At 34.9% G+C, this 22,058-nt stretch overlaps 3 protein-coding genes across 3 annotated transcripts; 2 read left to right on the top strand and 1 right to left on the bottom strand.

Annotated features, from left to right (window-relative positions):
- The first annotated feature begins 335 nt into the window (after window positions 1-335).
- Window positions 336-5,989, top strand: LOC114733539 (KH domain-containing protein HEN4). The gene is made up of 7 exons (XM_028921008.1): window positions 336-1,035; window positions 2,094-2,519; window positions 3,160-3,408; window positions 3,974-4,330; window positions 4,484-4,551; window positions 5,232-5,346; window positions 5,535-5,989. Exons 1-7 carry the CDS (start codon window positions 388-390, stop codon window positions 5,676-5,678), a joined length of 2,007 nt encoding a protein of 668 aa, XP_028776841.1. The 5' UTR covers window positions 336-387; the 3' UTR covers window positions 5,679-5,989.
- A 1,377-nt stretch (window positions 5,990-7,366) lies between these two features.
- On the bottom strand, window positions 7,367-10,943 carry LOC114733543 (GATA transcription factor 28). Its single transcript, XM_028921015.1, has 7 exons — window positions 10,618-10,943; window positions 9,830-9,913; window positions 9,615-9,748; window positions 8,714-8,845; window positions 8,204-8,309; window positions 7,862-7,927; window positions 7,367-7,771 (listed from the first exon to the last, which is right to left on the bottom strand). Exons 1-7 carry the CDS (start codon window positions 10,924-10,926, stop codon window positions 7,739-7,741), a joined length of 864 nt encoding a protein of 287 aa, XP_028776848.1. The 5' UTR covers window positions 10,927-10,943; the 3' UTR covers window positions 7,367-7,738.
- Window positions 10,944-13,810: 2,867 nt separating this feature from the next.
- LOC114733541 (metal tolerance protein C4-like) lies at window positions 13,811-18,221 on the top strand. The gene is made up of 13 exons (XM_028921013.1): window positions 13,811-14,364; window positions 14,452-14,506; window positions 14,706-14,838; window positions 14,949-15,004; window positions 15,353-15,467; window positions 15,592-15,649; window positions 15,740-15,858; window positions 16,298-16,417; window positions 16,518-16,619; window positions 16,715-16,787; window positions 17,181-17,248; window positions 17,906-17,966; window positions 18,047-18,221. The coding sequence occupies exons 1-13, from the start codon at window positions 14,046-14,048 to the stop codon at window positions 18,157-18,159; spliced, it is 1,392 nt and encodes a 463-aa protein (XP_028776846.1). The 5' UTR covers window positions 13,811-14,045; the 3' UTR covers window positions 18,160-18,221.
- Window positions 18,222-22,058: the final 3,837 nt, after the last annotated feature.

Here is a 22,058-nt window from a genome sequence, read left to right on the forward strand (position 1 = left end):
TTTTAATTACCAAAACAAGTATGATTATTTTTTTTGTTTTTGGTAAACTAAAGTTTAGGTTCGTTGGATTTCTGAGGCTCACCAGACTAGGACATGTCTTCAGACTCAGAGAGTACTTACACAGGTATTTACGGATCCCCTACTAATAAGGTTCTTATATAAGTAACAGGATTTGAATTCACGAGGTTATCAGCTAATTTCTTACTAATTAGAGTAAATCTTGTTGGTCAGGTGAGATTACTTTTGCCAGAAAGAACTGTTCCCCAGCACGTGTAAGGCTAGCGCAGAGTGAAGCGAAGGCCGTTCGGGTTGCAGAAGTTACCAGTACGAACATTTCTTGTTACTTGAAAGTTCATCTCTGTTGACTCTTGCTTCTGTGTATGGAGCATGGACCCTTCTCTCGGCTCCAACAAGCGTCCGCCTGATCGCACCTTCGACCTCCCCACTCCCACCCCCAAGCGTCGCCCCCATCCTCCGCCGGCACCCTCGCCGTCCGCCGCTTCTGCCTCCGACATCGTCTTCCGTATTCTATGCCCGGCATCTAAGACCGGCGCCCTCATTGGCAAGGGCGGGTCTGTCATTCGCCACTTCCGAGAGCTTACCGGAGCCAGAATTCACGTTGATGACTCTGCTGCTTCCTCCTCTGATGAGCGTATCATTGTTATTGCTTCCAATGCCAGCTCTGCTTTTCCTGCTGAGCAGCAGCATGGCACCCTTTCGTCTAACAATTCAAATTCCGGTGCCGGCGACTGCGATGATGGCTCGCCTGCTCAGCAAGCTTTGATTAGGGTTTTCGAGAAGATGGCAAGGGTGGATGAGGACAAACCTGAGGACAATAATAATAATGGTGGTGGAAGTGAGATTAAGAATTCGGTAACTTGTAGGTTGCTGGCGCAGAGTAATCAGGTTGGGTGTGTTCTTGGGAGAGGAGGGAAGATTGTGGAGAAAATAAGGCAGGAGACTGGGGCTCAGATCCGAGTTTTGCCGAAGGATCAACTTCCAGCTTGTGCGTCTCCGGGAGATGAATTGATTCAGGTGGTGCTTTTCTTTATTCTCATTGGTCGAGTATGTCAATTCAATTGAACTAAATTTATATTTTTGCAAATTCCCCTTTGAATGTGATTATGTGCCCTAAATCAGCTGAGTTTTAACTAATTATTTATGAAGATGACTGTATGATGAGAGGGCTGATTATAGCACTAATCTTAGGCACAAATCACTCCTGAATGCATCATTTTCTTTCTGATATCTTTGTCTTTACTAATGCGAAATAACTCCTTTAACAGAAGGGACAAATCGAGGGTAAAGAAATTTGCGGAAAGTAATTTACAAAATGAAATTTTGGGGAGGGGAATAGATTGGAAGGGAAAGGGCAGCTAGTGCCGGGCCTTGAGGCTTGTATATTCCTAAATATCAGGTGTAATATCTAAAACAATATTCCTTGTTCAAGGCGTTGGTGTTATTTTCATTGATGGTTTCACGTGCGTATTTATTAAGAGGGATGCTCCAAGCTGGTTGTGCATCATTTGAAACAAGCTTCGGAGACTCAAATTATATTGTCAATTATATTTTGGCGGGAATTATTATGTTATGAGATTTTTCATGTAATATACAATGCTTAGATCTATATGTGGGGCGATCATCAGTGTCTTGCCTCCTTATCATGGAATGTAAATAGTTTATTTTAAAGTAAAGGATTATGTTATATTTTTTAAAATATTGTGTTTTCCTCATTTAAACATATATATTTATATGTATTATACTTATACATTAATCGAGGCAAAGTCTTACATGTCTGTGATATGAATTCATATTCCAAGTTTACATATTTCTTACAAGTTTCCTTAAACTCACGAGTTTTGACAAACTTGGTTAGAAACTTGGTCTGTCATGCTACCTATCATGTATGTATATGCGCCTCTACGGAATGAAATAATACACGATTTTCTGATTTCTTACATATAAGCCTTAATTTGTGCTGTTTGTCAATTTCATTATGTTCCAATTGCATTGATTTCCCCAAATTCCCTTTTCTTTTTCTTTTTCTTTTTCTATGGCACAGTAAGCTTGAGGCCATCTTATGGTATATGCAGATAACAGGACACCTAATAGCCGTAAAGAAGGCACTCCTCTCTGTTTCAAGTTGTCTCCAGGATAACCCGAGAGTTGATGCAGTCAATTCTGGTGCTTTTAAGCCTTCTGGAGGACCCCATGGTGCTGCGCCACCGGCACAGGTTGATCCTTATCCTCACCGGGGTTATGCATCTGGCATATATGCTCATGATCATCATTCCAGAGGTTATTCTTCTTTTCCAGGGCCTGCAGGCATGGGGGCTGGTCATCGAATGTTTGTGGAAGAGGAGGTTGTCTTTAAGATGTTGTGTCAACAAGATAAAGTTGGTAGTCTTATTGGGAAAGGTGGATCTGTAGTGCGGTCTTTGGAAAGTGAGACTGGTGCATCTATCAAAATTGCTGATTCTGATTCAGATGAGCGTGTTGTTGTTATATCTGCACGAGAGGCATGAGCTCTTAAGTATCTCTAGTTATAATTCTTTTGGTGTTTTGTGGGGATATATCTGATTCTTGCAAGCACAGTAGTGAATTAACGCTGGTTTTTATGTTGATTATGCTTGCACAATAATGTGTCTTCTTGGCTCAATTCGTTCATGATTTCTGTGTGCGTTGACACTATGGTAAATGACTGGAGTTTCCCTGAGTTCTTTTCTCTTAATTTTATTCAAAATGTTAGAGTTACCTGAAGGAAATAGTTTTGCAATATTTGGTGGTTCAATTTTCTTTTGTATTTCTCTGTTGGTAGGAGAAAATTCTGCCCACTTAATATTTATCCAAAGAATATGATATTGTCTTAAAGAGTTTCTTGGTCGGGACTTCAGAAGTTGTTTGTTGAGATCATCATCATCATCAACTGGCTTAATGTGTCAATTTTTGTTTACTAAGTGCTTTTATCAGAAAGTTGAGGTGGGCTGATTTCTTCTATAAGGAATGTCTTTTATCACTGCCTGGTTTGATTAGGTCCATCTTCAGATTGGTTATTTTGTGAATTCTGTTCAGAATATTTTAAACATGATAACTTTTTCATTGTATGTCTAGTATGTTGTAATGATGTTGCATCGAATATTCTTTTATAATCTTCTGCAGAATCCAGAGCAAAAGCATTCCCCTGCACAGGATGCTGTTATTCGTGTCCATTGTAGACTTGCTGAGATTGGATTTGAACCAGGTGCTGCCCCTGTTGCTAGGCTGCTTGTACCTTCACAGCAGATAGGTTGCTTGTTGGGCAAGGGAGGTTCTGTTATCTCTGAAATGAGAAGAGCTACAGGTGCTAATATACGTATTTTCCCTAAAGAACAGGTTAAATGTGCTTCCCAGAATGAAGAAATTGTACAGGTAATTGACACTTCTGGAATTGGGTGAGAAGAAAGGCTGCTGTATTTTATTTCACTGGGTATAACATTCAGGAAAATGCTATATTCCTCTCTATTTGAACAGTCTAGTTTGCCTTGTGACATTTTTTTTCTTTGTGATTTTGTTGATTTTCATACTTCTTTAGAAGGAGCCAATTTTTCTTCCCTTATTTTGTTGCCTAACTAGACTTTATAATCTGTATAATATTTTACTACCACAGTTCCATTTTTAGCTTTTGCTGCTAAGTTAGCTGATCAATTTTTCATTGACTACTACTGTACTAGATGTCCTGTGTACTGTCTCTCTTCTGTTTTCAATGCGATGAGCATGAAGATGTTGTTCTACATTATGGTGTCATGGTAGTCACGTACTTTCTATGTATGGTAATTTTCTGATACATAATTATGGATCATGACAACAAATGTCATATCTTGCTCTTGCTCTGTAATTCTGCTGTAGGCATGCTCATACCTCTTTAGTACAATACTTTGAATTTCAGTTCTTTGCAGGCTCTTGTGATATTGAATAATATGTGCTTTCATGTCAGGTTATTGGGAATTCACAATCTGTGCAGGATGCTTTGTTTCACATAACCAGTAGAATTCGAGAAACCATTTTCCCGATAAAGGCACCTCCTCCAAATTTTGGCCCACCTCCTCATATGCCACCATTCTCAGAAATGCCTCCTCCTTTGTATAGACCAAGAAATCATCCCATGTCCTCTAGTCACCCTCCTCAAGTTGGACCTCCGCATGGAATTGACCACTCGGCTGTTCCCTCGCAGCCTATTGATCCTCAACATTCATATTTTCATGGTGCGGGCCGTGGTCCACCAAACATGGATCGAGTTCCCTATCCTCATGGATATGAAGGACCAAATTCTCCAAGATCGTGGCACCCGCAGGTCAGTTTCCGGTGATTTGAATCTGCAGATTTTTCATGCTTACAGAATTGGTTTTAATGTGAAGCCTTGATTTGCAACGTTTTGTTTTGGCTGCTTCTTTTCCCTTTTCCCTATGTATGCTCTTGGAAACTTCTTTTGGTTTCTGGTTTTCAGGCGGTTAGCAGGGGAAATCCTGGGGCTGATGCTTCCAGTGTGACTTCAAGAACTATGCCCCCTCCAAGGTGATTCTTTGAGCCTGTTGATCTTTTAAAGAAACTATTATTATATACGTTAGAAAGCTGTTCTGCCTCTTTAATTAGACGGATAATCTTTCCTGTTAATTAGTTTGACTGCCTTGTCTACTTGCATAATTTGCAGCTTCCTGTAAGCATTTCGGGTCTCTAAGCCTGTGTTAGCCATGAGTTCCCTTTTCCCCTTCTCCTTCCCCTCCCTTTTCCGAGCACTAGTTTAATAGTTCTTTGGATGACCTTGATTAGATTTTTAGTTAATACCACTCTGGTTCTTAATATAAGTCACTTGTAATACTTTCTTGTATGCCAAGGAATACATTAAATTGACAGAAGTTTCCAATTTTACCCTTATTAAAGCTCTCTCTCTCTCTCTCTCTCTCCCTCCCCCCCCCTCTCTGCATTTACAATTTACAAATCATTATCATATCTCTATAAGGGTAAAATTGGAAAGCAAGCATTAAATATGCTACAAGTGATTTACATTTAGGATCAAAACTTTTCCCTACAAGTCATTTAGGACTAGAGTGGTATGATTTATTGGATAACGGTAGCTGGCCTTTCTTATTGTAAGTTCTATACAACAGGAAATAATAGGATGTTGTAAGCAGAAGTTATCCTTTATTTAAGCTCTGGATGTTGTTATATTTATGCGAAATTGTTGTTGTTTCCAGGAATGGAAATCCATTGCACAATATGACGAGCACCACTGTGGAGGTCACCATCCCCCACATGTATTTGACCCACGTTTATGGGGATAACAATAGCAACCTGATTCACATCCAGCAGGTCTGTTCTTGACTTGTATGATTTCTTGGCTTGGGCTATGGAGAGCTGGAGATCTCAGACCTTGGATTGTCTCTCATAATGATATATCACTACGATGAATCTCAAAGATAATCCAATGGCTGAAAGTCAGGCTTTCCATAGCGTCTATCACTCAGTTTTTATTGTTTTAACATTTGAGATTTCCTCAGATCTCAGGTGCGAATGTGGTGGTTCATGATCCAAATCCTGGGGCCTCGGAGGGTTTGGTTATCGTCTCTGGTGCTCCTGAGCAAACTCGTGCTGCTCAAACCCTCATCCAAGCTTTCATTTTTTGTGGGCAGGCAGCAGCCTGACACAATGACAGCATTCAATCTGTAGATCATAGTGTTTCTTAGGTTAGGATCTTTAATGAGTATCATGTCAAGGTTTTCATGTCATGACGTAAATTTTAGAGAAAATATGACTCATAAAAGACTTACCTCCTCACTTTAGCATTTTTAAGGGTTAAGGTACAAATCTACCTAAGAATATTAATGGACACTTTTGCATCCAAGTTAATATTATGGTGCCAATTTTGTATTTGTGTATTTTTTGAATAGATTTGTAACTTAGCCCATCTTTAATTTAGGAAAAATTAATCTTTGGGTTGTTGATCCCTTTATAATTTAATCCTTACACTTTGATTTGGGGCAACGTAGTTTGTATAGTTTTACTTCGTTGTAACTAATTTAGTCCTTGAATTTTGACTCATTACAACTCAATCTCTATAGGTTTAACTATTTAGTCTCTACTTTTATTAGGTATATAATTTTATATTTCTAAAACCTAGGGATTAAATTATAAAATAGTTTAAATTATAGGGATTGAGTTGTATTCACTTAAAGTTCAGAAATTGAGTTGTATCGAATTAAAGTGTAGGAATTAAGTTACAAATGAGTTAAAACTATAGAAACAAAAAAGTTAATTTTTCCTTCAATTTATTTTTCTTCATGAGTTATTTAATCACCTTTGTTGGATAATATTTATTCTTCTGTCAAGAACTAATATAAAATATGGTAAGTTGCAAAGTTTTGAATAGTTATTTCAGAAATAAATCTAAGGACCAAAGAATGAGGTGTACTTGCTCGAAGCTAAATCATGTGCCCACTTTATGTTTGATTTTCAAAGGTAATTCTCTGAGCTATTGCCTATTCTTTCTAGCACTTCGAATGGGGTCGCAGGTGATTCATATGAATAATGGTTGCTTCCTTCATCAACGAGATGACTATTTGTCATGTCACAATTTGCTTCTGCTGGAATCAAATATGTTTGCACAGGGAACAATTTTAGCATGTTGGCCAAGTGTTACATGTTGCTAATTAACAGGTACAAAGACCTTGAGATGCAGAAATATTGACACGCACAACAATATGCAAAAATGAAAAGATGATACTCTCCAAGCACAAAGCATGACCTCTGAACATGTGGAGAGATAATAAATGATTTTAGGGCGGCTTAAAGAACTCTGTTTATTGTTTACCAATATAGTGAATAAATTTTAAACACATTTGTGACCCTAAATCATTAAGTATTACCCTCAAATCTCACTTCTGCCCAAGCTCTCACAATATTTTTCCCATAGCTACTTGTTTTAAATATCTTAATTATAATTATGTTATCATAAATGGTATTACTTCACTGGTTAGTTCCAACCAGAAACGAGCAATAGAATGCCATTCAGTTGGTAAGAAATCAGTTTATAATGTACAAAGTCATGAGTTTAAATCCTGCGATTAGCTCATGTGATTATCTTATTTGTGAGCAATCTATAAATATTTATGCAAACGTTTTTTGAGTTTAAAGGCATGTTTTGGTAAGCTTTTAGAATCTAACTCACCTAAATCTTTTTGTACAAAACATAAACTATAAACTGAATCACATTTTGGTTGAATGGCATAGCATAATCTACGAGAAGAGTGCAAGGCTGCTCTATTATTTCTTTCAACCAAGCTCGGTGTAGTGATATTTTATCCACAAATCTGATAAATGGAAGAGATGTTTGCTTTAAAGTGCTCATAAAGAACCCAATACAAAAGGAATTATCAATAACAATCCCCTTACACTCTTAAGTTGTTCCATTTAAACAATTACAACACCAGGGAGAGCATTATCAGCCCAAAGTTAATCAAAATCTCCGGGGTAGACACTTAGCTGTCTGTCACAGAACAAGAATAAAGGACCTCTGCTAAAATATATAAAGGGTAAAATACAAAATGCCCATGTCAGGATTTTCGCTAAACTGCGGTAAAACCAACTCTTACAATTTACACCTTAAGGCAAGCACTCCCTGTCACTCCTTTTACATGGAATCAGTCTGTACTGGGATCCATATGTAAAGGTCTAACATCATGAATCATCAGTGTCGCTTGCCAAACTAAGAACTACCTGCCTGGCCTAAACTTTTATTCTGCACATCATTCACGGGAAAGATCTGAATTCCTGAAAGTTGTAAAGAAATAAATCAATAACAAACTTTTTTCACTGCATTGTTGCTTACCTCATTCCTATTTAATGAAGAATTGTGTCCAGGCAAGGGAGTTTTTGTCAGGTCCCTCAGAGTTCCCTGTGGTTCAGAAAATGCAAAGGAGCACATCAGAAAGTAAGACCAAAACAAATCGTGGAAATGGTGCTTGCTTGTATAGATTGCATAATTATTTCTGGAAAAATGTTGTTGAACACAAAAAAAAATATATATATATATAAGTATATTTTAAAAACCGGATGATAAGGAATGATAGTTGTTTATATTTGCAATTGTTTCCTGAAAAAGGTAATTATTAACAGGACAACAAAGAAGATAACGATCAGCATGAGGAATATACAATGAGCTAATATTTACCTTATTTGCCCACATAAGTCCACATGCATTGCAGAGAGTTCTTGGCCCTTCAGGTCCACGTCGCATCATTGGTGTGCATTTCTCACTGATGCCACAATGCCTACAGCTGGCACATGCACAATAGTCAAAAGATAGACTCAGCATCCCAAAATGGACAATGGACTAAAAGGTTTTATTGTCAGATGTAGAATCGTCATAAAGATTTCATGTGGATTTGAACCCCAAAAAGGCAAGAGAAATAAATGACAACATCTTGCACCATACATCTGCTCATTTTTCAAACATTTGGTTTGGAATGTTACACTGTTACATGAGAGCACCCATGACAAAATCCAAAAAGCACAGTATGGTAGAATAGTCCTTTTCATCACTAAGTTCGAAGGGAAGAAATCTTAATTCCTTTAAATATTTCTAATAAAAAATGGCTTTCTAATCAATCTCCATTTATTTCGAAAGCCTTTATTCTTTGCTTCATTTTTCTCGTTTTATTAATGAGTTCAGTGAGCTTACACAACATCCTGCTGTTGGGATCCAATATTATCTGATGTCCAGTTTTCATTTGTCCCCAGATTTGTTGCAGCTGGCGCAGACTCATCAGGGTTCGACTTGGAAGACGTAAATTGACCTTTATTTCTCTGCATCCTACAAAAGTCACTTGTGACGGTAAGCAAGTGGTGAAAATTAACAAAGCATGTTGCAGTAAGAATGTTAATTTAGGCATATATTTTTAAACTACAAAGAAAATAGTAGAAAAATAACTATATTAAGTTTCCAAATAATTAATATCCAAAATAATATTCCATTCCTTGAGGAAAGCAGAAGCAACAGGACAAAATATTGCTTCACTCAGGGATAAGAGGGAACTTTCATTATTGTGATGTGATGACAAAATCCCCAAGCATTAAATTTTCAGGGAAGCTCCAATGCACATCTACTAACATATACATAACACGTTTGGCGGGCTTAAGGAGTTTCAAGAGAATTATATCTCAATTCTGTGGGTATACAAACTCATGCCCTCACCGATATACTCTAAAAAGGTGCATTATCTATAAACTAAGAAGAGTAAAACTCATTCTCAACCTCCATATAATACAAAAGACCAGCATCTAGTTGCGACAAATAGGAGGCCACAAGAAGCAAATCTAGATGATTGCAGACTCATCATGAATGAAGAAATTCGCCCATATGTTTCGATCTATAACATTTAACCATTATCAAAGTGCAGAAAGAAACAAATTATAATCAATACTAGCAAATAAGTCCCGGAGCTTTATAAGATTCATAAATCAACTCACCTCAGCTTCATGTAAACCAAGACGAATCTACTATCAATCGCAAATCATTAAGTACAACAGAGTGACAGTCCAAGTAAGCTTACTTTGGGTTATAACCATAACAAGCACCATACCTTAATGCCACTTCTTTACGAACAGTATAACGTATTTTCTTTTCAAAATTTCGTTCTTTCCGCTTTTCCCGAAATCTAATCAATGAGGCTAATCTTTGAGGGACACTGAGTTTCATTGGAGTCCCAGACATATCCTGGTTAAACAATTTGTCAGCCAGACAGTTGTCAAGCAAAAGATTCTTGATCGTAATTCAACCATAAAATGGTAGGAATACCCGGTTATTATGGTGAACATTCATTGGATTTGCAGACATGGAAGGTACTTCACGGCCTCCCAATAGTAGCAGCACAGCTTGAACCTGAAAGTGAAACCTAAGGATTATCAGAAATCATTTCCTTTAGCCTTTTAAATCAGGGAGGCAATAGCCCGTTATTAGTAGGTCAAGAACAGATCATGGATTATCAGACACCACATTCACCCTTCGAAACAGTATTTTACTACATCTATATGTCATAAAACATGTTATATCATATTAAGATAAAATTCTCCACATTAAAATAGCTGCAAATTGAGATGCATTGCATGTCCATACCTACGCAATAAAGAAGACCAATCAACATTTCTTGCAGGATTGTACTTAATCCATGATCAACAAATAGTTTTAGCAAGGGAAAATTGAGAAAATAAGCATGCATAGACAACAGGCTGAAATGAATAGTGCATATAGACCCCTCTCTTTTCATTGTCCATAGCTGTCCACTATAACATATTATAGCTATATTTGCCAAAGTGAATAGGTGTGGATTCAGAAGTAGAAACTAATTAATCTACTTGGCTGCAATTTTATTAATTCATCTAATTCTAAACTCAAGCATCCTCAATTAAGAGTTTAGGGCGTAATAATGTGGAAATCCTCTCATATGAAACATTTTAAATAATTAAATCAAAATACTTCACTTTGCCTCATTATTTTTATGAAAGATATATCAATAAATAGTTGAACCCTGCATAGTACGTAAGAACACAGTAAAAACACAAAGAAAGTCAGTTAGGTTAATGCACCTTTTCCGGCGACACAGAGTCAAATACATAAACCTGGCCTTGAAAAGACAATGTGAGCTGGTCACCACTAGCTTGTTCAATTATCGCACCATGATCGTCAGTGACATTTCCAGGGTTGGAAACTTCTCCTTCTACACTCTCATGTCTGCTGACATTAGCATCACCACAGTTGTTATTGTCCTCCATCCTATTTCCATCACTCATATGGTCCAATCCATGTTGTTCGTTTTCTGGCACATAGGGCACATGCATCGAATGTTGTGCATCACTCATGTGCATACGAGAATCACTCCCATGAATACCATCCATAGTATAGAAAGGCCCGGAAAACACCTTTAGAAATGGCAGAAAGATTTATTAAAGAAAATAGAAGGGGGGTAAAAACCCAGTCACAAACTATGGAGAGCACTTTTTATGTTTGAAAAACACATATAGGTAGTTAACTGCATTATGGTGTGCACACTACATGGCATCATAGGGAAATATAACGTTAATCACATTCATAAAGTGAGATGTAATATTTCATCCCATTATTTTTTCTTCTAAAAATGGATTATATCAAAATTTAAGGTCAAAAAGGAAAGAAATGCTGAAACAAGGTTAGCATCCAATAATGGGCATGGAAACAAACAGAACCAGAGAACCACAGATAATTATCACACGCCAGCATTGAACCTTGACATCAAGTCGGATCAATTTACTTATCACAATTTAAGTTTCAACTCAATCTTCAAGTGATTTCTCTTTCCTTTGCAGATGGCAGACATTCCATCACAGAAAAGCAAACATCCTGTTTGAAGCGTGCTCCATTACTAGATACAGTAAAAATTTAGCCAATACAATAAAATAGAGGGAGACAAAGCTAGAACTAACTATGATGGACACACTTAGTTAATTAAAGAACTCTGCCAAACAATCGATATTGCTGAGTTTACAGAATAAGTACTCATTTAACAATAATCAGATTAACTAGCTATAAAGCAGCGAAAAAGACAATACCCACAACTTCAATCGCCGTTAATTAAACGACCCACTATAGATTCGTTTTGAATACGGACATAAGGGCAATAAAAGAGGAAACACCGGGACGAAGGAAGAACTTGAACGAACAGAAGCAGCGCAGGGGATTGATAGAATAGCAGCAAGGTTTTGTCTTGATCTGCACAAAAAGCCAGAAACGAAGCCAGATACCTCCACAGGGGAAGAAATGAAGAGGAAGGGTAAGAGCAAGTGGGGAGAAAGAGAGAAGAGAGGAAAAAGCAGGAACCAAATGAGAGAGTAACGGGAAAAAAATGCCTCGGAATGGAAGCTCCTGTCCGGCTTTCGTTGTTGTTGAAAGTGGGAATTGGAGGGTAATATATTGTGGTGAGGTGATGATGAGGAATGAGATCAGGGGAACATTACCCACTTTTCCAAGTCAACATTTTTCTCAACCCAATATTTCATCATTATATGTACCCTCGTGACCTCGACAATACGAACTATTTCACATTGCAGCATGAATTTAAACTTAGCCTATAATTTATTATGGTTTTTTTTTTTCAGTCTGAGTCTAATATGTATAAAAGCCTGACCTGACTTAAACCTGTTAAAAAAAACTTGTATTTTTAAAATGTATAGTAAAAAATACATAGACTAATAAAAAAATAAAATATGCATACTACATAATAATTATTTTTTATTTAAATTTTAATGTTATAAGTAATAGTTTAAATTTTAATTACAATTAATATTATTGAAAACAAGTTATAAGTACATATTAAAATTTGAAATAAGATTAGATATAAGTATAAAATAAAAATTAAAAATTAAGATAAATAAACAATCAGATCAGACCTTTTTTAATTTTGAAGCAAGTCAGGTCAAACTAGACCAAATACATGCTAAGCCAAAAGTCTTTGATAGGCCCCTGGTCTATCTTCACTTTTATTTGCTTTTTCTTGTTTTTGAAAAAAAAAAAAGCGAGATTGGCCCCAAAAAAAGTGAGGTTTGTAATTAATCATTACTAATTTCTAAGATTGTAACTCATTATCACATGTTAAAAATGTATTAAATTGAAAATTTATAAATTTTCATATAGAAATACAAATGTAAAACTTATAAATTTACATATTAACTCAATCTAATGGTTATAAGCAATTTAATCTAAATTTTGTCATTTTAAGCCTTTGCTAAAAATCATTCTCTAAGTTATTTTCATAAAATGAAATTAAGTCAACACTTATTAATAAAATATTATTCCTATTCTCAGTATAAGAACTAGTTAACTAATTTGAGTGGATTAAAAAAATTAGTTAAGTAAATTATTTGTAATAAATAAGTGTTGTCTTTTCTAAAATACTCTTACTAATAATGTTTATTAGCTAAAATTACAACTTGATGAAACTTACATGTATAACTACTACTATAAGATTACTTTAAAAAAATGAATAAATATGAGAGATAAACTGAATTAAAATCCTATAATTAAAACTAAATTAAATGTCAAATTAGCTCTTACTACTATATTAAAAACGGGAGCAGATAGTTTTAATAAAATTATAGTATTTTTAATTTTTTTTATTTCTATCCTTAATTAATGGATCTAGATCCTCTGGAATCTCTCTTCTTTTTCTTTTAGTACCCCTCTACCATTTTCATAAAACAACATTAAGATAATTCACCAAAAAAAAAAACAACATTAAGATAAACATGCTAATAAAGTTATAATTGAGATGATAAGGGGTCTCAATCTCATAGAGAAGAATATAAATTTAAATCCTGAAAAATAAAGTCTACTTATTGGAAGAGTTTTAACTATATCTAACAGAAATTAGTTTCCAGGTCCAAAATAATTTGAGGATATATTAAGTTACAATGTTACATAAAAAAAAGTTTTTTAGAGATAACATTTTGGGAGGAAAATGAAAAAAAAATTACTAAAAAATTTTCTATTACAAATTTGTTGTCTAAAGTTATATGAAATTTAGTTAATAGTTGATGCCCAATGGGTACAACTTTTATTTAAGTTTGTGTAATTTATCATCAATTATTTGCAAACCTGAAAATATTTCCATATAATATACACTTAAAAGATACTTTGTTGCATGGTTGATGGTTACATAAGTTTTGTGTCAAGTGATTTGCTTTAAATTAAAACGTACTGAATGATTTATTTTTAATTAATTTCCAAAGCCCCGTTTGAAGACCGTGAGGGAGGGAGGAGGAAGAGAAGCCATGGAGCAGTCCAGTAGGCCATTTTCCAAGTTTTCAACTCGGCATCCTTCTCCCTCCATCTCTGTGCTTCATTCTCATCTACAAAACCTGAAACCCTAATCTGCTTATCGTTTCTTTCCTTTTTCGTTTTCATACTTGTCTATTTTTCTTCTTCAGCTTGAAAATTTTCGGAGACACAGAATTTGTATCGATAGATACAGTTGCGAGCATTCATGCGAACATCATACCTCCTTCTTCGGCATCGTTTTAGCCGCTCACAGCAACACACTTTTCAATCCATCCCCATCGTCAAATGTTCACTTCGTTCCGCTAATTTCTCACAGCTTTTATTATTTCACACCTCTCAACATCAACTACCACAAACAAGTGATAGCAGTATCGCCCAAGCCCCATCTGGTTCCTCTTTACTGTTACGAGGCAATTTTCCGACGGCGGCAACTTCAAGACGATTCGCTTTGCTTGGCTTTCTTGGGTTGGATGGCCATCGTCACTTAAATCCTCCCCATTATCCTCAGTATTCGTTGCATCGGAGTAAGATTTTTTTTTTTAATTACTATATATGGTTCTCGAGTTCCTTCGCCCATTTCTAAAATCTTTGGTTTGGTTTATCTTTTGTAGGTTTTTTTACAAGGGCAAAACAATTTAAGAAGATTGATTTCAATGATCGCCACAGGTTTAACTATGCTTAACTCTTCCTCATTTCGGCGTTGACTTGTTTCAATGAGTTTGACTTAGAAATTTTGCTTCGATCCTTGGAGCTTGCAGCATAACACAATGGCATGTCCTTGATTCGCGTATGTTAGATAATCTTTTTTTCTTTCGACCAACAGCTAATATTTCTTATCTTTTTTGTTGTTTCTTCATTTCTTTAGTCAGCGGGCTGTAACAACTGCATTGTGGTGTAACTTTCTTGTCTTTTCTCTCAAGTTTGGAGTTTGGTTAGCTTCCTCTAGCCATGTTATGTTTGCTGAAGTTGTGCACTCAATTGCAGATTTTGCAAACCAGGTATTTTGTTGCATTTTGTATAATAAATTGATTGGCGTAAACTTACCTTGGATTTTAAATTGTTTTATTGTATATTGGCTCCAGAGAAACTAATTGTTGACACATTGTAGGCACTGCTTGCTTATGGTCTTAGTAGTTCAAGGCGTGCACCTGATGCTATTCATCCGTGAGTTGCACATTCTTAATCACATTTGCCAGTTTCCCATCTCTTAGCTCATGTGTGACTGCACATGCATTCAGTACCTGTATATCCACATGCTGTATACTACCAAGTTATCCTGTATGGAACGCATGAGGGAATGCATGAAACCAAGAATAGCTATTGAACCTAGTCATTCAGTGAATTGTACTTATTAGCTGCATAATTGTTACAAATTAAACATGACTTAAGTTTATATGCCGCAATGTCACAAGATGCATCATGTACATACCGGCAATTTATTTGCACAGCTGACCAGTGACATTTATTTCATCTTTAGTTAATGTTGCAAAATGATATATTGTGTTTCTACAGTTACGGCTATTCCAAGGAAAGATTTGTTTGGTCTTTAATATCTGCTGTTGGAATATTTTGCCTTGGTTCTGGTGCTACTGTTGTTCATGGGATTCAAAACTTGTGGATCGCTCAGGTATTTGATCAGATTAAATCTTGTAATTTTCACTTCTTAATCTGCAACTTTAATTTATGACCTTTTCTTTCTTCTTAGCACATATTTCATAAATAATGTATGAATCTGTGAGTTTTCTTTTCAGCCCCCTGAGAACATGCAGCTTGCAGCTTTGGTGATAGGTGGTTCATTTCTCATTGAAGGTACTGGTATATTCATTTTAATTTGATCTACTGTGTTCTCTGTTTTATTTTCTGTTCCTTTCTCTCTTTTAAAGTTTATATTTTGGTTAGGCGCCTCTCTTATTGTTGCCATAAAAGCTGTCAAGGAAGGTGCAGCTGCAGAAGGGATGAAAGTGAGAGACTATGTTTGGCGTGGTCATGATCCTACTTCTGTTGCTGTAATGACGGAGGTAACTTACTGCATTTTTAATTATTAGCTTCTGTGACACGTTCCTGTTACTTGGGTTCAAAAAGGAAAAACTTGAAATCAGGAGAAAATAAGGAAATCAGAGTTTTGAGTGGCATATTATGCTTATCAAATATATTGAGACTATTTTTCTGGAGAAATAATTAAATAAAAATAGGCCATTATATTTGTTTAATTGCTTGATGATCTATAACAGTTAAGCTTCCATTATCCCCATCATGAAGAAAACATGTTCTGCTCTAGCTATTGTGCTTCAGAAAAAGTTTGTAAATAGTTTAATGTGTTGCTAATACTTGTATTCTCCTCTCCAATGTGCCATCAACTTGAATTCTTTCATCTATGTAGTTTCTAATACAACACAATGAAGAAGCTGTTCTGTCTCCTTGTTGACTCTTCTTATATTTGAGATATCAAATTTGCAGGATGGTGCTGCAGTAACCGGCCTTGCCATTGCTGGGGCATCATTGGTTGCAGTGAATACTACTGGAAATGCCATTTATGATCCTATAGGATCAATCATAGTTGGCAACCTACTGGGATTGGTAAATAGGGATCAGAAGACTGCATATTGTAATAGTGACTTGAGTTATAGAGCATTGGACTGATATATAATTTTGTCCTGTTTCTTGCTGATCTATACAGGTGGCCATATTTCTTATCCAAAGAAATCGCCATGCTTTGATAGGTAGAGCGATGGATGACCATGATATGCAGAAAGTGCTTCATTTTTTGAAAAATGACCCGGTATGAGTGTGATACATTTTTGTTGAAATAGAAGATGGTTGTTTAATGAGTCAATGTGTCATTCCTTTGACTTTTGCCAGGTTTGTATGCTTTAGGTTGTAGATGCCATCTATGATTGCAAAAGTGAAGTTATTGGGCCTGGATTCTTCAGGTTTAAAGCAGAAATAGGTTATGCTTCATATCCTTGTAGTTACTCATTTCCTTGTCTTGATATTGTCAATATAAGTGTAGATTTTATTATTTCAAACCTGCCCTGCATGTTTTTGGCAGCTATTGACGTTAAAGAAGTCCTGTATATTCTTCATTATGTTTGTATGTGACAGCATGCTTCTTGCAGTTAGTATTTGGTACAGTTTGTTCTAATTTTTCAGTTGTTCCTTTATTCTTGGTATCATTCTTTTATGCTTTTCCAGCTTCAGCATCTGAGTTGAACTTGTATATATTAAATTCAAATCATGATGTTTACATCCATAAACATGTTAAATTCAAGTGATGTGGTTTCTACAAGTAATAATTGTGTTTAGGCATTATGATTTTGATGATCTTAGTTGTGTTGAACAGATTTTAACGGGGAGATGGTGGTGCGAAATTATCTCGTCAGTACTGGACGTGATGAGTGGGCTAGAAAGGTTGATCTTCACTCCCTTATCTTCATCTAAATCTTTTCTATGATGTGCTGTCAAATTGTCACTAATAACGTTGTTATCTGCTTAATTTTGCATTTTATTACATATTAATCAAGCAGGAATAAGTGAATATTATGCTCATGTTAATGTGCATTTACATTGCCCAAATAAGTAGATGCATGTTTGTTATGGGGATGGCCGTCTTTGGCATTAGCCAAAGCTGTATTGAGCTCTCTCAGTCATTTCTTCTTCAGCTCCCCCAATCCCCCCTTCCCTTTTTCGGTTTCTCTAAGTAAAGTGTTGAGTTCTTTATACACAGTGGATAATGCATTGAAAAAATAATCCTAAATTTTATAACAATGCTTAGGTGTCACATTTGATATGTAACAAATAACGAGGATAGTTCTGATGGCTGTCTAAATTCCAAAATTACCTTCAAATTGACACCTAACCTGTATGAAAACTTATCTAATGATATCAAGTCATGTAGGACATGACCTGGCTCTCAAGGCCATGCTTAATCTAGTTTCCATCCATTGTTGTTCAAAGCATTATGTATTTCGTCTACAATGAAAGAAGAATTAGCATGCATTTCTTTCTATTGACCATGCTTATTTGGCAATACCCCTGGTTCCAAAATTGATGAAATTATATTCACAGTTCGATGAGGTTGCTGCACAGAAGGATCAGGCTAGCCAGCTGAAGTTTTTGTCAGACTATGGTATTACATTATCCATGACCCCTGTTACTGGCATGTTGATCATGTAGTAACTAAATGCTTACAATTTTGAGTTGCGGCAGGTACGGAAATAGTTACAGCATTAGGAAGTGAAGTTGATAGGTTGGAGCAGGAAATCCAGAATCTTGTTCCTGGTATTAAGCATGTTGATATTGAGGCTCATAATCCGACCTAGCTTTAGTTGTGGATATCTACAGATCGAATAATGTCATTTCATGAGCAATTTAACACGAAAAAGCTGCGTCGCGTTGGAAGCTGTAAATTCATTCTTCACAATTCAATTGACAGTATTGGTGAGGCAAGAAGCCGGCTTTAAAAGTTGCCCATTACAATGTGATTTTCGAATGCTCCATTTTTTATGTTTATTGCATTCACAATGCCCCCTTGAAATGAGACAACAATTGCGGGGATAAATCGCATCCAACATGACTTGACCATTTTGAACGCATCACAAACTGAGGGGTAACTAACGAATACCTGGGGGTCAGAGGATAGCCCGTTGCTTGCGGGAATTATTGAGAAGAAAGATTGGAGCTGCTGAATTTTTAGCTCTTGTGATACCAAAATATTACCTTTCAATTTTTAATATAAGCTCATTTGATTTTTATTTTAGTTTTAAATGTAAAATTTTAATTTATTTATTTTTTTTGTATTTGTTCATTTTTTTTTCAAAATAGTTATTGTAATAATAGTGGTTTAGTTAATACATTTTATTAGTAAGGATATTTTATGAAAGATAATATCTATTTATTACAAATAATTAATTTAATTAATTTTTTTAATCTATTTAATTAATTAACTCTTATATTAACGATTAAAGATAGTATTTGATAATATTTTCATGTGTTCTAGACCCCCAAGGCCATGTGTGTCCCAGATAGGACTATGCATGATTAGAAAATTTGACATAATAAATATAAAGAATTGATCTAATTTTTTTTTTTCCCCAAACAAAGATCTAAGTATTTTTCTTACCTGTGCCATTTCTTGTTTAATGTTGGCTTTTAAGGGAGAGAAAGGTTTTATTTAGGGGGTGGGGTTAATTTTTTTTCCACCTTTGCAGGCGAAGTCATGGCAGCGAGAGCCCAACTTACAGAGGTTTAAATTTCCAAAAATCTAGCGGACCTAAAAAACCTAAAGCCCAAGTACCAACTCACAAGAATTCTTATACGAATGCTTTCAATCACTTAATTTATAGGACTAATTTATGTTTAATTTTTTTATTTTTATGAATAATTTTTGAAACAAATATGCTATACCTTTTTTTTCCAGATGAGTATCTAGTTTTCTACAGATAAACTTTACAATTTTTAAGTAGTGTTTTAATTCAAGATGGTTATTGCATTAAAAACAAGTAAAGATTTTTAAGTATTGCTTTAATGTTACTAATATGTTTCTTATATAAGATCTACTTAACTAATTTGTTTAGATTTAAAAAATTATGTAAATTAGTTAATTATAAAAATTTGATATTTTTTTAAAATACCATAATTATTTTCTTAATATTCTCACTCCTTGTCCTACTTGATTATATTTAAAAGAGTATCAATAAGGGTTATATAAAAAAATTAATAAATATAAAAATACGTTTTATATTTAAGACTAAAACCAACTCAATAATTAGGTTCTATAAGGAATATTAAAAAAATCGGCACCCAAAAATATATAAAATAAGATCTAACTAATTAAATTATTTTTAGTTAATGTGTAAACCTGGCTAGATGCATTAGACAAGTCTATGAGAACAAGTGGGCGGTGTTCTTTTACATTCTATATTCTAAGTTGATCTCAATGATTTAAATATTTTTTCTTTATCTCAATAAATTTAAAGTTACTTATTTCGTTAAATTTAAAGTTAAGTACATCATCTTATCCCAAAGGGGGGGGGAGGGGAAGAAAAGTTAAGTACAGCGGAATCCACGATCCACGAACTAGGTTGATTCTTACGGCTCACTTGAAAATGAAGCAAGCAACATGCAAGTTGCTGGTCATGCGTGCCTTTCAGCAAAGGTAATTTTTATGTGCACGGGTTTGTCAAAAATAACTTGTAAATAATTTTTTAATCGCAATTTATAAAATAAAAAATACTTCTTACGTCCTTTTTTAGAAAAAATGCCAAAAAAGATCCTTGGAATATAGAAAATTCCAAATTGAGTCCTGGAATTTCGAAAATAACAGAAAAGGTCAGTGACCCAATCTATCATTTGTAAAATCAAGAAGAATTGACAACTTTACCCTCATTTGTATTCATTCACTATAGTGATTTCAGGAATCACTATAAGGGTTTAGGTGTTACCTAGATTCGTGTAGCGAATAACTATTCACTTTTTTCATAGTCAGGTGTTTTGTTATTAATTACAACTAATTTTGTAATCACTAAAACAATGTAAGCATTACCTAATTTGTGTAAAGAATAACTACTCACTTTTTATAGTCAGCTACCTTATTATTAACTACAACTAATCTTGTAATTACTAGAACAGTGTAAGCATTGCCTAGATTTGTTTAGAGAATAACTACTCACTTTTGCTTAACCAAGGGCAAAATTGTCAATTCATCTTAATTTCACAAATGACAAATTGGGTCACTACCCTTTCTGTCATTTTTAAAATTCCAGGACCCAATCGGAAATTTCCTATATTCCAAGGACCTTTTTTGGAATTTTCCCTTCTTTTTATAAGCAACAACTACCATCCTCTTGTTATCTCTAAATATAAGTAACATTTGCATTTGCAAGTTGTCTTAAATTTTTGTAGCAAATTTTCTATTTTATCTCCATTAATTACTTATTTTAATATTTAATATATTTATTATCTCATTTTCCAAACCACCATCTCTCTTCATCACACATTCTCACTCGTTCATATTTCCTTTATTATAATAATTTTCTTATTCTATTTTTATAGTCCCCATAAATAAGGATATTTTGGAGAAAGAACTTCTAATTTTTACCTATTTATTGTCCTTAACTAACTTTTTGATCTACATAATGAAATACTATATTGCTTATAACAAGAAACGAAAGGAATAAGTATGTAAAAAAAGTTTTATCTAGTACTTATTGTTCGCAGCTCCTAATATTTTATCTAGTACTTATTGTTCGCAGCTCCAAATAAGTCCTACTCTCGCCGGTTTAAATACTGAGCAAAAGCTCAACATAATTAGAAGATATGGCTAATTATTGGGACGAAATGTGATGCGAGGCATGCCGCAGAGAGATGCAGGAAATCGCAATATTATTTGACTTCCACCAAATGAACGGAGCTCGGCATCCCTTACCCCACTTTCGTGAACGCTAGTTGTGGGTTAACAACAAATAGAATTGCATGGAATGGTGAAATGCTGTGGACTTTATAACTACAATGGAGTGAAAAAGAAGAAAAGAGCACGTGCTAATGAAAAGTAAACAAAGAAATTGGAAAACGTATTGTAATTTATGAGCTTTCTGAGTCATGATCTTGTTCTCCTTGTGTCTAACGCATCCTAATTTAGAGGTAATGCTTGAGACCAGTCACATTGCACGTTCCTCGATCTTCAACACGACCCTTCCAAGTTCCCACATTCATCCCGCTAAGCCTTATCTCACTTTCTTCACATTGGTAGACGTCATGCGTTCGTGAAACACCTAGACCTCATTGTTTCGTGAGTTTTTTTTTTTTTTTTTAAGGCACAGGTATTCTTTCTTATTAAAGCACTGTCAGCTTTAAACGTAAAGAATTTATTTTTTCTTTGCCTCTCATTTGGAGAATTCACTTAATCTCTTTAAACCACAAGCCAGTGCGTGTATATATATATACCACCTTCTCCTTAATATAACGCTTAGATAACTAATTTAGAGATATTAAAAAAATTAGTTAAATTGCTTAGTTATCACAATTATATGTTTATCTCTCTAAACTATCATCTTCAATTATGTGCATTAGATAATTGAAATTATTTTTTGGTAGAAACCCCTTTACAATCAATATGAATATTCTGGAAAAAGATAGGAGACAAAGATCCTATTTGGTATGAAGTATTGAAAATGAGAAATTGGGATTGGGATTGCAATTAAAAAAATTATTAAAATAGTAT

The sequence above is a fragment of the Neltuma alba genome, unplaced genomic scaffold, assembly GCF_004799145.2.
Source record: "Neltuma alba isolate B1F8T4 unplaced genomic scaffold, ASM479914v2 tig00013014_pilon, whole genome shotgun sequence".
NCBI lineage: Eukaryota > Viridiplantae > Streptophyta > Magnoliopsida > Fabales > Fabaceae > Neltuma > Neltuma alba.